We start from the raw sequence: 12,879 nt of genomic DNA on the forward strand, positions 1-12,879 counted from the left end.
TTCAGAATAAAGTTGATTGTAGGTCTCATAGATGTGCAAATCCAGGGGGATTAGAAAAAAGTAATTGGCACTGATGATGTCAGCTGTGCAGTTAGCGCAAATGAAAAGATAATCTGCATATCGTGCGGATGTATTGGAGTGAATTCCAGTATCATAAGTGAAAGAACAGAGACCCAACCTAAAAGCATTCGCGCATGCAGACTGAATGATTTGTGTTAGTATTAAAAATATATCTTTAATTGATCCTAATTATTAAAATAAAGTGGTATACAATACAACATATAGTGGACCCACACTATTGATCCTATGTTGAGTGTATGGTCACACCCTGGATCTATAGTGATAAAAAGTTAATTGAGCTGTATTAAATCAATTATAAGGGAAGCTTAAATGCCTATATCCTTGGTGAGTAAGGGAAGCTTAAATGCCTATTCCCTTGGTAAATGGTATTGATGAACAAACAGTGAAGTATGCTACATAAATAGCTTAATTATGTAATAAACGGCCAATAATCCACTTAATTGATAGATTAATCAATTACAGGGTATAGCACACTCTGTCTAATGCAGTGTCAAAGAAGCAAACGGTGCACAGCAATTAGAAAAACAAGCCAGACTGTGCACTTAAAAAAATGTATTCAGCCAATGACACGACGTGAAAAAGAGAACGCAGTCCCTCTACCACGTCCAGACTGTAATGGACATGGAGAGACAGGTAAATCTCAAAAACGAACAGGAATGTAAGTATGTGTAACTAATTTATGGAGCATATTGCTGAAAGGAGTTTAGTAATTATAGAGATACAATCTCTATTTTCCCTATTTGTTCTCAGCTTCCATAAATATGTGAGCTGAGAAGAGAGAGGAAAAGGGGAATGTTAGATAGTATAGTAAAGCAGGTAGGGTATATGGGCTAAATGAAGGGTGAAAAAGCAAACCCTTCATTCTAGCCCTGCAGATAGAGGGTACCAAGGGTATACATCCACTTGGATTCCCGTTTTAAAAGTTCTCTATCCCAATTACCTCCAATATAGATTCTGGTATATAGTCTATACCTTTGAATCTAAGTTGGCTGAAGTCACCATTATGTATCCCATTTATATGCTTAGCCAGTGGGACATCTATGTTGTTCCTAATCGTTCCCACGTGCTCTAAGACTCGCCTTCTGAATTGCCTTTTGGTTTTTCTTTTGTATTTTTTACCACAGGGGCAAACCACTTGGTAGGTTACCCCCTGCTGTACGGAAATTTATGAAGTGTTTAATTTTATAAACCTTCGTGTCATTCCAATTACTGAAAGTCATAGTCACCTGTCCATATTGGTACGTTCTGCACCCTTGGCATTTGTGATTGCCACATGCCCGTTTTGCTAGCGATGTAGTTTTCTCAGGATTTTCAAAATGGCTATGGACAAGTATGTCCTTTTAAATTAGAGGATCTCTGACTAACAACAGATGGTCTAGTGAGTAAGACCTGTTTCAGGTCTGGGTCCTCTAAGAGGATGTGTAGGCACCTCTAACCCACTTAATAGACTGTAGCAAGAGCCACATCCCTTCCCCCTCCTTTATTACAACTATTGTGCCAGATACTGTTGCATCTATTGTGTAGCCTGGGGTTCAGCAAGCCACGTTATCAGCTTCTACATTTCAATTCTGGGAATTTCTGGTGTATTCTTTTACACTGACCATGGAAGGTGCCATATGTGATGGATTGGCCTTCTGATAGGGTCATTGAGAAATCCACACAGTAATTTCTCGCAAAAATAAAGGTCTTTATTTCTCAGACTGAGAAAAACAAGGCGTCTACTACATACTTTCTTCATACCTTGCAGTGCAAAGATCAGACAGAAAACAGCATAAATCTGGACAACATAAATGTCCTTATATTCTGTGCTGTGTGTGTTTCCCAGATATTCCCAGACAATCCTTCTTGGAATCTACTACCTTTTCAGGTAGTGCAACCCTGGTTCCTTAGCTGTTCCCAGGCAATCCTTTCTGGGAACTGAAGCTCTGCTCCCTTACAGGCTTCTGTGGCTTCTTGTTTGGGTGCTGAGTGAGTCCCAGCTGTTCCCAGGCAATTCTCTGGAAACTGGAGCCTTGCTTCCATGCACGCTTCTGTAGCACTCATGCTCTGGTGTTGAGTGTGAGTCTCAGCTGTTCCCAGGTAATCCTCTGGGAACTGATGCTTTGCCCCCAGCAGGCTTCTTGAAGACAGGATTGGGACTGGCAGGGAGTCTGCTACCTAACTTTTGAACCCCTTCCCAATAAGGATTTAATTGGAACGCTCTATCAGACCTGAAAGTAATGTTGTGCTCTTCCTGGGACTTGAAGAGTGAGGGAGTTAACCTCTTCACTCCCTCACAATGTTATATATCAATATATTAGTATGTAGTATTTTTATTATACAATGCTTAATGAGTTTATTGTGTAACCCTGAAATAGTCATTCTCAATGCAATGCCTTATTTATTTTATGCATTTGAATAGTGTTACTTGTTTATTTATTTTATTCCAACTAGTATCTTACCTTCTTCAGAACTAGTTTTGCATATCTCCCCAGCAACAAAGAGGATAATCAGCAGGAGGAGCCCCAAATATTCCTGATGTAATTGTAATTGATATTACAGCCCCTCTCCCCATGTTTGCACAGCTCATATTGCTTGGCCTGTTTCTTAATACTTATACAATGTTTTCTCTTGCAGCATAGGTGCGCTGATTGGCCTGGGAATTGCAGCACTGGTTCTGTTAGCATTCATCATCAGTGTATGCGTGCTTTGCTACTTATTTCTATACACAAAGCCACAGAGATTAGATACCGGTTTGAGGCTGCAGCACTGCGGATCATCATCTTCACACAAAGGTACGTTTAAACCAATTCTCAGTCATTAAATAAACGACAGTAATAAGAGACACATACTAAATAAATATCCACCCTATAAATGTAATAAACTTCCTTAAAAACTTTAATCACCCTTGAAAAAAGTTTTGAATACAGTTTGATTTCTAAAAGTAGCATAAATTACCTGCATTTAATGATTAAAAACATCTCTACCATTAACACAAAACAGATTTGACTACTCAGGACTGATACTGTAAGTCAATTTTGTTGAGAATAGGTGCTAGACATTGAGGCATAGATACTGTAGTAGTAAACACAACAAGCAGAGAATGGATAGTCCCAAATATACCACTATTTATGTGTGCACACAATAGTAAATGATACCATAATCAGTACAATATACTGTAGGTGTAAGTGATAATTGTTAAAATATAATGTTTAATAAGTAATATAATAAAATATATACAGCTGTGGACAGATAAAGGGGGAGGAGCTACACAACACAATTAGAACTTTTATTCTATTGTTTGACAAATATTTCTAACTATTATTATTAAGTCATTTTCCCTGTTTTTTTTGTTTTTTTTCATTTTTACATTTGGTTTTTTTACTCTGCAACATATAACTAGATTTATTTATAAAATATTTTACCAGGAAGTAATACATTGAGAGTTACCTCTCATTTTCAAGTATGTCCTGGGCACAGAGTTAAGACAAATAATACATGTTTACAAATACAGTTACATAATGAGCAGGGTATACATTATATACAAGACATTGCATGCACAGTTAAAGATAATGTATATTATGGGCGAATTAAACAGTTACAGACCAGATTAAAATGTGTGACAGCCTTAGATTTGAAAGAACTTAGACTGGTGGTGGATGTAAGAGTCTCTGGTAGGTTGTTCCAGTTTTGGGGTGCACGGTAAGAGAAGGAGGAGCGGCCGGATACTTTGTTGAGCCTTGGGACCATGAACAGTCTTTTGGAGTCTGATCTCAGGTGATAGGTGCTGCATGTGGTAGGGGTGAGAAGCTTGTTCAGGTAGCTGGGTAGCTTGCCCATAAAGAATTTGAAGGCAAGACAGGAAAGGTGAACTTTGCGCCTAGACTCGAGTGATGATCAATCTAGTTCTTTGAGCATTTCGCAGTGATGTGTGTTATAGTTGCATTGGAGAACAAAACGACAAATTGAATTGTACAGGGTGTTAAGTTTGCTAAGGTGGGTTTGAGGTGCTGAGCCATATACTATGTCTCCGTAGTCAATAATTGGCATTAGCATCTGCTGTGCGATACGTTTTCTGACCAGGAGACTTAGGGAGGATTTGTTCCTGTAAAGTACCCCTAGTTTGGCATAGGTCTTGGTTGTCAGGGTATCAATGTGCATCCCGAATGTTAAGTGGGAGTCAAACAATATGCCAAGGTATTTAAAACTAGTAACAGGAGTTAGGTGGTGTTAGTGTTGGTTCTAATCTGGAGCTCACTCACTGGAAGCTTTAAAAATTTAGTCTTGGTCCCAAACACCATTGTTACAGTCTTGTCAGTGTTTAAAAACAGTTTGTTTTGGGAAATCCAGTTTTCGAGTCTGAAAAGGTCAGACTGAAGTATGTGTTGAAGGTCAGAGAGGCTATGGCTGTGTGCATATAGGATTGTGTCATCTGCATACATGTGTATTGAGGCTTCCTGACAAGCTGTGGGAAGATCATTGATTAACACTGAGAAGAGTAGGGGCCCCAGAACAGAGCCTTGCGGGATGCCACAGGTGATATCCAGGGGGTTAGAGTTAGAGCCAGAGATGGACACATGTTGGGATCTACCTGATAGGTAGGACTGAAACCAGTTTAAAGCATGCTTCCCTATTCCAGAGCTCTGGTGTTTGTTGAGCAGGATAGCATGATCAACAGTATCAAAAGCCTTTGCAAAATCTAGGAATATTGCACCAGTGTGTTGACCCCATTCCATTCCACACTGGATTTCATTGCAAACTTTTAGCAGGGTAGTTACAGTGGAGTGTTTGGGGCGAAAGCCAGATTGGAATTGGCTAGGGAAATTTGTCTTGTTATAGTAATCGCTTAATTGGGAGTGGACACATTTTTCCATGACTTTGGATAGAATTGGGAGAAGGGAGATTGGTCTGTAGTTTGAGACAGTGTTTTTGTCCCCACTTTTGAAGATTGGGACAACTCTGGCAGCTTTCCAGGTCTTAGGGATATGGCCTGCAGACAGGATAGAGTTGACTATGGAAGTAATTGGTTTGGCAATTGCTAGGGCACCAAGTCTTAGGAACCTAGATTGTAGTAAATCAGGTCCACATTGGCTGCTTAGTTTTAATTTGAGAAGCGCTTGTGTAATCTCCTCTTCGGATATGGGCCAAATTGAAAATTGTGGGCAATGTTGGGAGGGGGTGGGGCTATAGGGGTACTCCCAGGATGAGATTCAGGTTTGTGGTTTGGGTTGCGTTTTGCTAATAAGTTAGTAGCACACCCCACAAAGTAATCATTGAATGCATTTGCAATGTCGGTGGGGTTTGTCAGAGTAATATCGCCCTTGGTGATATTACTTGGGTGTTGATGGTTAGAAGGCTGGAATATGTTGTTGATAACCTTCCAGAAGTTAGCTGGGTTTGATGTCTTCTGGAGGAGATTGTCAGAGTAATATTGTGCTTTTTGCATGCCTTGTTTGCCTTGTGCACATGTTCCGCAGGCATCTGTAGTGATTGAGATCCTTGTTAGTGCCAGTTATTTTGTGGCTTTTCCACAAGGCATCCATGAACTGGTAGAGGGCTATAAGGTCAGGTGTAACCCATGGAAGGTGGGCACCCCGTACACTTATTCTGCGTAGTGGAGCATGGGTATCACAGAGTTTTAAGAACTCGGATTGGAAATAGTTGAGCGCAGAATCAGGGTCAGGAATTAAATCGATTCTGTGCCATGGGCAGTTGATAAGGTTATCCAGAAACTGTTGTGGGTTAAAGTTTTTAAATGTTCTAGTGAGGAGAACTTTAGGGCTTGAATGGGGCGTTTTAATTTTCCTTACACAGTACACTATTGCATGGTCACTGAAAATGTCCGGAAGGATGCCAGAGGATGGATTCTGCTGGGGTTTGAGGAGAGAATCCAGTCTAGCAAGGAATGGTTATGCGATTGCAGGTTTGTCCGTGTGGGTTGGGAAATGAGTTGTGATAGGTTAAGTGACTTGAGTTGTATCTGGATTTTATGGTTTTTAGGGTCAAGCCAATTGAAGTTGAAATCCCCAAGAACTAGCAGCTCACTCTTCTCATTCAGAGAGGAAATGGAGCCAAGAAACTGGGTGATATCAGTCAAAGATTGTAGAGGGGCTTTAGGGGGGCGGTAGATGCCAGCCATCAGGACGGGCTTAGAGAAGGGTAGGCAGATTCTGCCAACTAGGATTTCAAAAGAGGTTGGTCTTGGGGTCAATTTTACAGTATAAATTGTAAGGTGTCTGCGATATAAAATAACACCCCTCCTCCTCTCTTTGACCTATCTCTCCTAAAAATGGAGGATCCCTGAATGGCAATATGTGCATCAGATGTGTTCAGCAATATATTGATCCATCTATTAAGCTGTTTCTCTGTATGAATCTGTTTTTTTACTAATGTTCTTTGACTAATATGTTCTGTACATGTATTTAGTCTCTGTTCAATTTTTTATTAATGAGTTCATTGTATTTGCCATTCTGATTAATAATAGGCATTTAGACCTGTATTCTGTATTCTGAGCTGTGCACCCGATACTATTATAACAGAATCTGTGTTAGGATTTTCCACCAATAGAAAGTCAAATGAGGATACAGTATATAAATTAGCCTAGAGTACACTCTGGATTAAAACTCCTAATGAAGCCGAGAGAGTGAAATGGGTTGAGTTGCAATCCTTGGAGACGCTGCTGAGAGAGAAATGGTCTGACAGAGGTCCCTGCAGCTGGAGACCTGTTTGAGTGGCAGCGAGCTTCCTGAGACCCTATCTATCCCCATCTTCTTCAAACAGAATGTTACTATAAATGTACATTATCGCTACAATCTGCACTATGGTATCCCTATCTATTTATTCTGATACAATGGGAGAGAAAACATTTCTGACATTCAGAGTTCCTAACTTGTCTTTTGTCCTGATGGATACATGTCTCTATTTATAATTAGAAAATGTGAGTGGAATTTTAAACCGGACTACCCACCACAATAATCATTGAGAAACAATATTGCACTGTGTCTTTATGTCTCCTTTTTTTTGTTACCGGCACTCCCCATGTTTTCTGTAGATCTCTACATATGATATAATTTGGGAACAAATTCTGAAAAATAAGGGTTAAGAGTAACCATGAGGGTCTTTTTTCAATTTGAATTGTATTCATTTATGGCACATTGTATATTATTTATGTCATTTAAATCACTTTATTCGTGATACACTTTGCACACTTATATTTACATCACCAATAAGGTTTATTTACTTGAAATATCACGGACTGCACTATTTAGGAGATAAAGACAATCTAGATCAGGGGTGGGCAACTTCAGTCCTGAAGGGCCACAACAGGTCAGATGTTCAGAATATCCCTGCTTCAGCACAGGTGGCTCAACTGATAAAACTTTCTGTGCTGAAGCAGGGATATCCAGAAAACCTGGCCTGTTGGTGGCCCTTGAGGACTGGAGTTGTCCACCCCTGATCTAGATTAAGAATTTAATTCACTTTACAAATTATTCAACAAAAAATAAGAAATGGTGGGATCTGTTTTGTGGGTTGTTTTTTTAGAAGAATATTTAGAAAGTGGTAAGATTCCCCAAAGGTTTAAGGTTTTAAAAAAATCCAACTGTTGACACTGAAGATGTAGAATGTACCCAGGCATGGTCTAAAATATTAGATGATTGATAGAACAATCTCTGGTGACTGATTGTCACACAACATAAAAATGTTCTAAATACCTTAGATAAAGATATAAATCTCATTAATGAAAAACTGGAACCTCGGGCAAGCAATTCCACTTACTAAAATAAGGATGAAGCATTACAGAAAACCCCTAACAATTTCCTATACTGTAGTTTATTGATGCGAACACATTTTAAAGAAAATGAACCATCCAAAGACCTTTTTTTAATAGAGAGACAGACCTATTTATTTTATTTATATATAAAATGTTTTACCAGGAAGTAATACATTGAGAGTTACCTCTCGTTTTCAAGTATGTCCTGGGCATTGAGTTAAGATGACAAATAATACATGGTTACATAAGTGAACAGGGTAGACGTTGTGTACAAGACATTGCATGCACAGTAAGAGAAAATATATTATAGGCGTATGTAACAGTTACAGACCAGATTAAAATGTGAGACAACTTTAGTTTTGAAAGAACTTAGACTGGTGGTGGCTGTGAGTGTCTCCAGTAGATTGTTCCAGTTTTGGGGTGCACGGTAAGAGGAGGAGCGGCCGGATACTTTGTGCAACCTTGGCACCATGAACGGTCTTTTGGAGTCAGATCTCAGATGATAAGTGCTGCATGTGGTAGGGTGAGGAGCTTGTTCAGGTAGACAGAAAATATTTGAAGGCAAGAAAGGAACGATCAACTTTGTGCTTAGACTCAAGTGATGACCAATCTACTTCTTTGAGCATTTCTCAGTTATATGTGTTGAAGTTGCATTGGAGAACAAAATGGCATATTGAATTGTAGAGGGTATCAAGTTTGCTAAGGCGGGTTTGAGGTGCCGAGCCATATACTATGTCCCCATAGTCGATAATTTACAATAGCATTTGCTGTGTGATACGCTTTCTGGCCAGCAGACGTAGGGAGGATTTGTTCCTGTAAAGTACACCTAATTTGGCATAGGTTTTGGAAGTCAGGGTATCAATGTGCATCCCAAATGTTTAATGGGAGTCAAACGATATGCCCAAGTATTTAAAACTAGTAACAGGAGTTAGGGTGGTATTAGCATTGGTTCTGATCTGGAGTTCAGTCATTGGAAGCTTTAAAAAATTAGGCTTGGTCCCAAATACTATTGTTACAGTCTTGTCAGTGTTTAAAAAAAGTTTGTTTGGGAAATCCAATTTTCAAGTCTCAAAGTCAAATTGAAGTATGTGTTCAAGGTCGGAGAGGGTAGGGCTGTGTGCCTATAAGATTGTGTCATCTGCATATATGTGTATTGAAGCTTCCTTACAAGCTGTAAGAAGATCATTGATAAACATTGAGAAGAGTAGGGGCCCCAGAACAGAGCCTTTGCGGGACACCACAGGTGATTTCCAAAGGGTTGGAGTTAGAGCCTGAGATAGACACGTTGGGATCTACCTGATGGGTAGGAATGAAACCAGTTTAAAGCATGCTTCCCTATTCCAGAGCACTGGAATTTGTTAAGCAAGATAACATGGTCAACCGTATCAAAAGCCTTTGCAAAATCAAGGAATATTGCACCAGTGAGTTTTCCCAGTTCCATTCCACACTGGATTTCATTGCAAACTTTTAGCATGGTAGTTACCGTGGAGTGTTTGCAGCGAAAGCCAGATTGGAATTGGCTAGGGAAATTTGTATTGGTATTATAATTGCTTAATTGGGAGTGAACACATTTTTCCATGACTTTGGATAGTATTGGGAGAAAAGAGATTGACTTGTAGTTTGAGACCTACTGAAAGGATAGTAAGAGAATTTGAGACTAGAAATAGTATGATTAACAATAAAGGAGAAGATGTTATATACACAATAATGAAACCTCATTCTAGAAATGATAAAGCTCATCATCTTGAAGTTTTCTGTCAGACGATTAACAAAGATTTTGAAAAACTGTCTGAAAAAAGCATGGCATTTAAAAACAATCTAACCAAATTGGAAAGGGATGCTGTTAGCCAAGAAATGAAAGACGATGACATTACAATAAAACAAGCTGACAATGGAGGGGGGTTGTAATTATGGATCAAGATTACTACAGTATATTAAAGAGTCAGAACGGATGCTTAATGATGAGATAACATATATGAAAACATATTTTAAAAATTCCATGAAAGAATTATTGGAAGATTGAAGATACTCATATTTTTTCCTTGGAAAAATAGAATCTTTAAGAGAGAAAGGGCTCACATATCTCCAGAATGGTAAACCAAAACAACCACTCTTTTACTTCCTAAAAAAAATACACAAAGATATTTAAAAAAAACCACTACGGAGGCTTATCCTATCGGGAATAAATTCCCTGACCTGAAATCTTTCCGAATGCATAGATTGGAGAAAGAGAAAAACTGGCGCACAGCCAAAGAGCGGGTCACCTACAGAATGAATGAAAAAATAATCCTTTAATAATCCACATAGGAAATGGAGGTAAACACCCTCCTACGCGTTTCATGTATAGGAATACACTTAATCAAGGAGTAATGATAAAGTGATATTGATAAAGTGTATTCCTATACACGAAATGCGTAGGAGGGTATTTACCTCCATTTCCTATATGGATTATTAAAGGATTATTTTTTCATTCATTCTGTTGATGACCCACTCTTTCGCTGTGCACCAGTTTTTCTCTTTCTCTCTTCGTTACTTCAAGCACTTGGCTACACGCCTACCAGGACAATAGGATTGGGGCATACATATGTGAGTATCATTCTCCTTTTATTTGTGCATTAACACATGCTGTGAGTCCAGGGACCTTCCCTGTGACAGGGAATTTTGCTACCTACCCCATACCCAGGAACAGTGGGTCTCCTATGGGACTTCACATATCAATCTCACTAGCCCCAATCCTAACACCTACCTACATCATTCCTATTATATGGATTAAGCGCTGGAGCGCATTAATCACTAACTATGCCAAATACATAGATTACTTTTTTCAAAAATATGTTGTAAATTTTAAATTTTATCTAAAAATACTACTAACGCGATTGTATCCTTAGAACAGATAAAATTGGAAGAAAATATAACTTTGGTTACATTTGATGTGGCATCGCTTAATACCGTAATAGATCAAAACAAATGTATAGATGCCATTAGAGTCTTGATATGAAGATATGCCAAACGCAGAGGCCACTTTTATATTAGAAGGGATTGCGTTAATTTTACGCCACAATTTCTTTTGGTTCAATGATAATTATTTTCTCCAATTGTGTGATACAGCCATGGGGTCCAGGTTCGTATACAAGAGAAAAGGAACCCAGTCTTCAAGCACTCTGTCACAACAAGATGTATAATTGTAATGTTAGTAAAGTTGAAGACTGGGTTCCTTTTCTCCTGTATACAATTACGTCTCCATCCAGTCAGCACCTCACCGTGGTTTAAATCTAGCTGTGCGGGTTCTTCTTTACGTGTAGCGGTCCAGGTTCGTACCAAGCTATGCTCATCTGGTTTTGGGCATGTTGGAAGAAGACCACATATGGCCCAAAAGCGAGCTGGTGCCAGACTGGTGCCCTGGCTTGGATATATAGACGATATACTATTTATTTGGAGGTGAGACCTAGATCTCATAGACAGTCTGTTTGAACTCCAACAACTTAAATCCCAAATTTATGTCAAAATAATTAAACTAGAATTTGAGTTCCTTGATTTGACCATATACATTGTAAAAAGATTTTATTTTTAGTTCTTTGCTTTCAAACAGATTGATATTAACAATTACATTTTGAAATCTATGTGCTAGTATCCTAGATGGCTTTCCAATATCAAATTCTGGCAGTTTAGAAGATTGAAAATAAATTGTACCAATAAAATGTATGTGATCAACAATCCAAAATATTGAAGTCTCGATAGAAAAGCCCTTATAAATCCAATTAAAAAAGAAGGAAAATGGGATCACAATATTAAAATATCCTTCATACTGTAACTCAATATAATACAGTGGCCTTTAAAATGAAAAAAAAATGTTTCTAAAGATTGGCATATTCTTCTGAATGATCCCATACTCGGAATAAACCTTCCTAAGCATCTCAATTAAAATGTTAAGAAAGCTCCAGATCCTAAGAACAAATTGGCACACAGCACTTAAATCTATAAACAGCTCAGATACCAACAATTGACTCAGGAAACCCAAATACTTTTTTGGCTGCTTGTCATGCAAACCTGCACTTTTAGCTTCAAAGAGAAAACGAATTTTATAGTATCAAGAAAATTGTACGAGATGGAACACTGTTTAGACTGTAGAATGGACCATATGGTTTACCTGTTGCAATTCCCTGTGGGGTGCAATATGTGGGCAGAACCACCAGGCCACTCAGAGTGAGTATTTTGGAACACGTGGGTAATATTAGGAAGAAAAGGAATATAAGGAAGATTCAAAACCCATAGTGTATCTAGACACTTTCGGAGATACAGTATCATCAGGCAAACCCACAGAGACTATCTTTCAAGGGTATCAAATATGTCACCACCAATTGGACCCCCAATCCAGAGACTTTCTGGATCCATATGTTGAGAACTTTGGCTCCACAGTGTCTAAATGTTGACATTGACATGGGGCATTCATAGGCGAATAGCCCCTCCCCCTTTTCTTTTGTTATTTGCATCATCTTTCTAGTATAAATCTGATCACCTTAAGTTCCTATATTATATGTATTTATTACAAATGATAATACTGAACTAATTGTGTTCTTTCATGCCTTCTGTTATAGGTATATGATAACATCAGTAGAATACATTTTATTCAATTAAATAACAATTATTTTTAATTATTATGAGTAATTTTCTCTGTTTCTCAATTAATTATTTACTCTGCAACATATAATTAGGTATGTGCTCAGCGAAATATTTATAAATCTATTAAGCTGTTTCTCTGTATGAATCGATTTTTTACTAATGTTCTTTGACTAATCTGTACAATCATTCAGTATTTGTACAATTGTTATTAATTAGATATTTGTGTTTCCCATTCTGATTAGGAATAGCCATTTAGACCTGTGTTGCAGGGTCCCTTTCCCTGGATCCCCGTTTCCATCGCGTACCTCCGCTGCAGCAGGGGGATGTGCTGAGTGTTGTGGCAGGCTAGCACGTCACCATAGGCATCGGCGGCTCCCATAGCAGGGCGCCACCATCTTGATATTGCTCGCGCATGTCCAGTACAGTCG

General features: G+C 38.6%; 1 protein-coding gene across 2 annotated transcripts in view; it reads left to right on the forward strand.

Moving 5' to 3' along the window:
- Positions 1 to 12,879, forward strand: part of SHISAL2B (shisa like 2B) — a 117,294-nt gene that overhangs the window by 65,873 nt on the left and 38,542 nt on the right. For both annotated transcript variants that reach the window (XM_075589946.1, XM_075589938.1), the window contains exon 2: positions 2,698 to 2,855. In XM_075589946.1, coding sequence (XP_075446061.1) covers positions 2,698 to 2,855 — 158 coding nt within the window. The remainder of the gene's footprint in view (positions 1 to 2,697; positions 2,856 to 12,879) is intronic.

The sequence above is a fragment of the Ascaphus truei genome, chromosome 1, assembly GCF_040206685.1.
Source record: "Ascaphus truei isolate aAscTru1 chromosome 1, aAscTru1.hap1, whole genome shotgun sequence".
Lineage (NCBI taxonomy): Eukaryota > Metazoa > Chordata > Amphibia > Anura > Ascaphidae > Ascaphus > Ascaphus truei.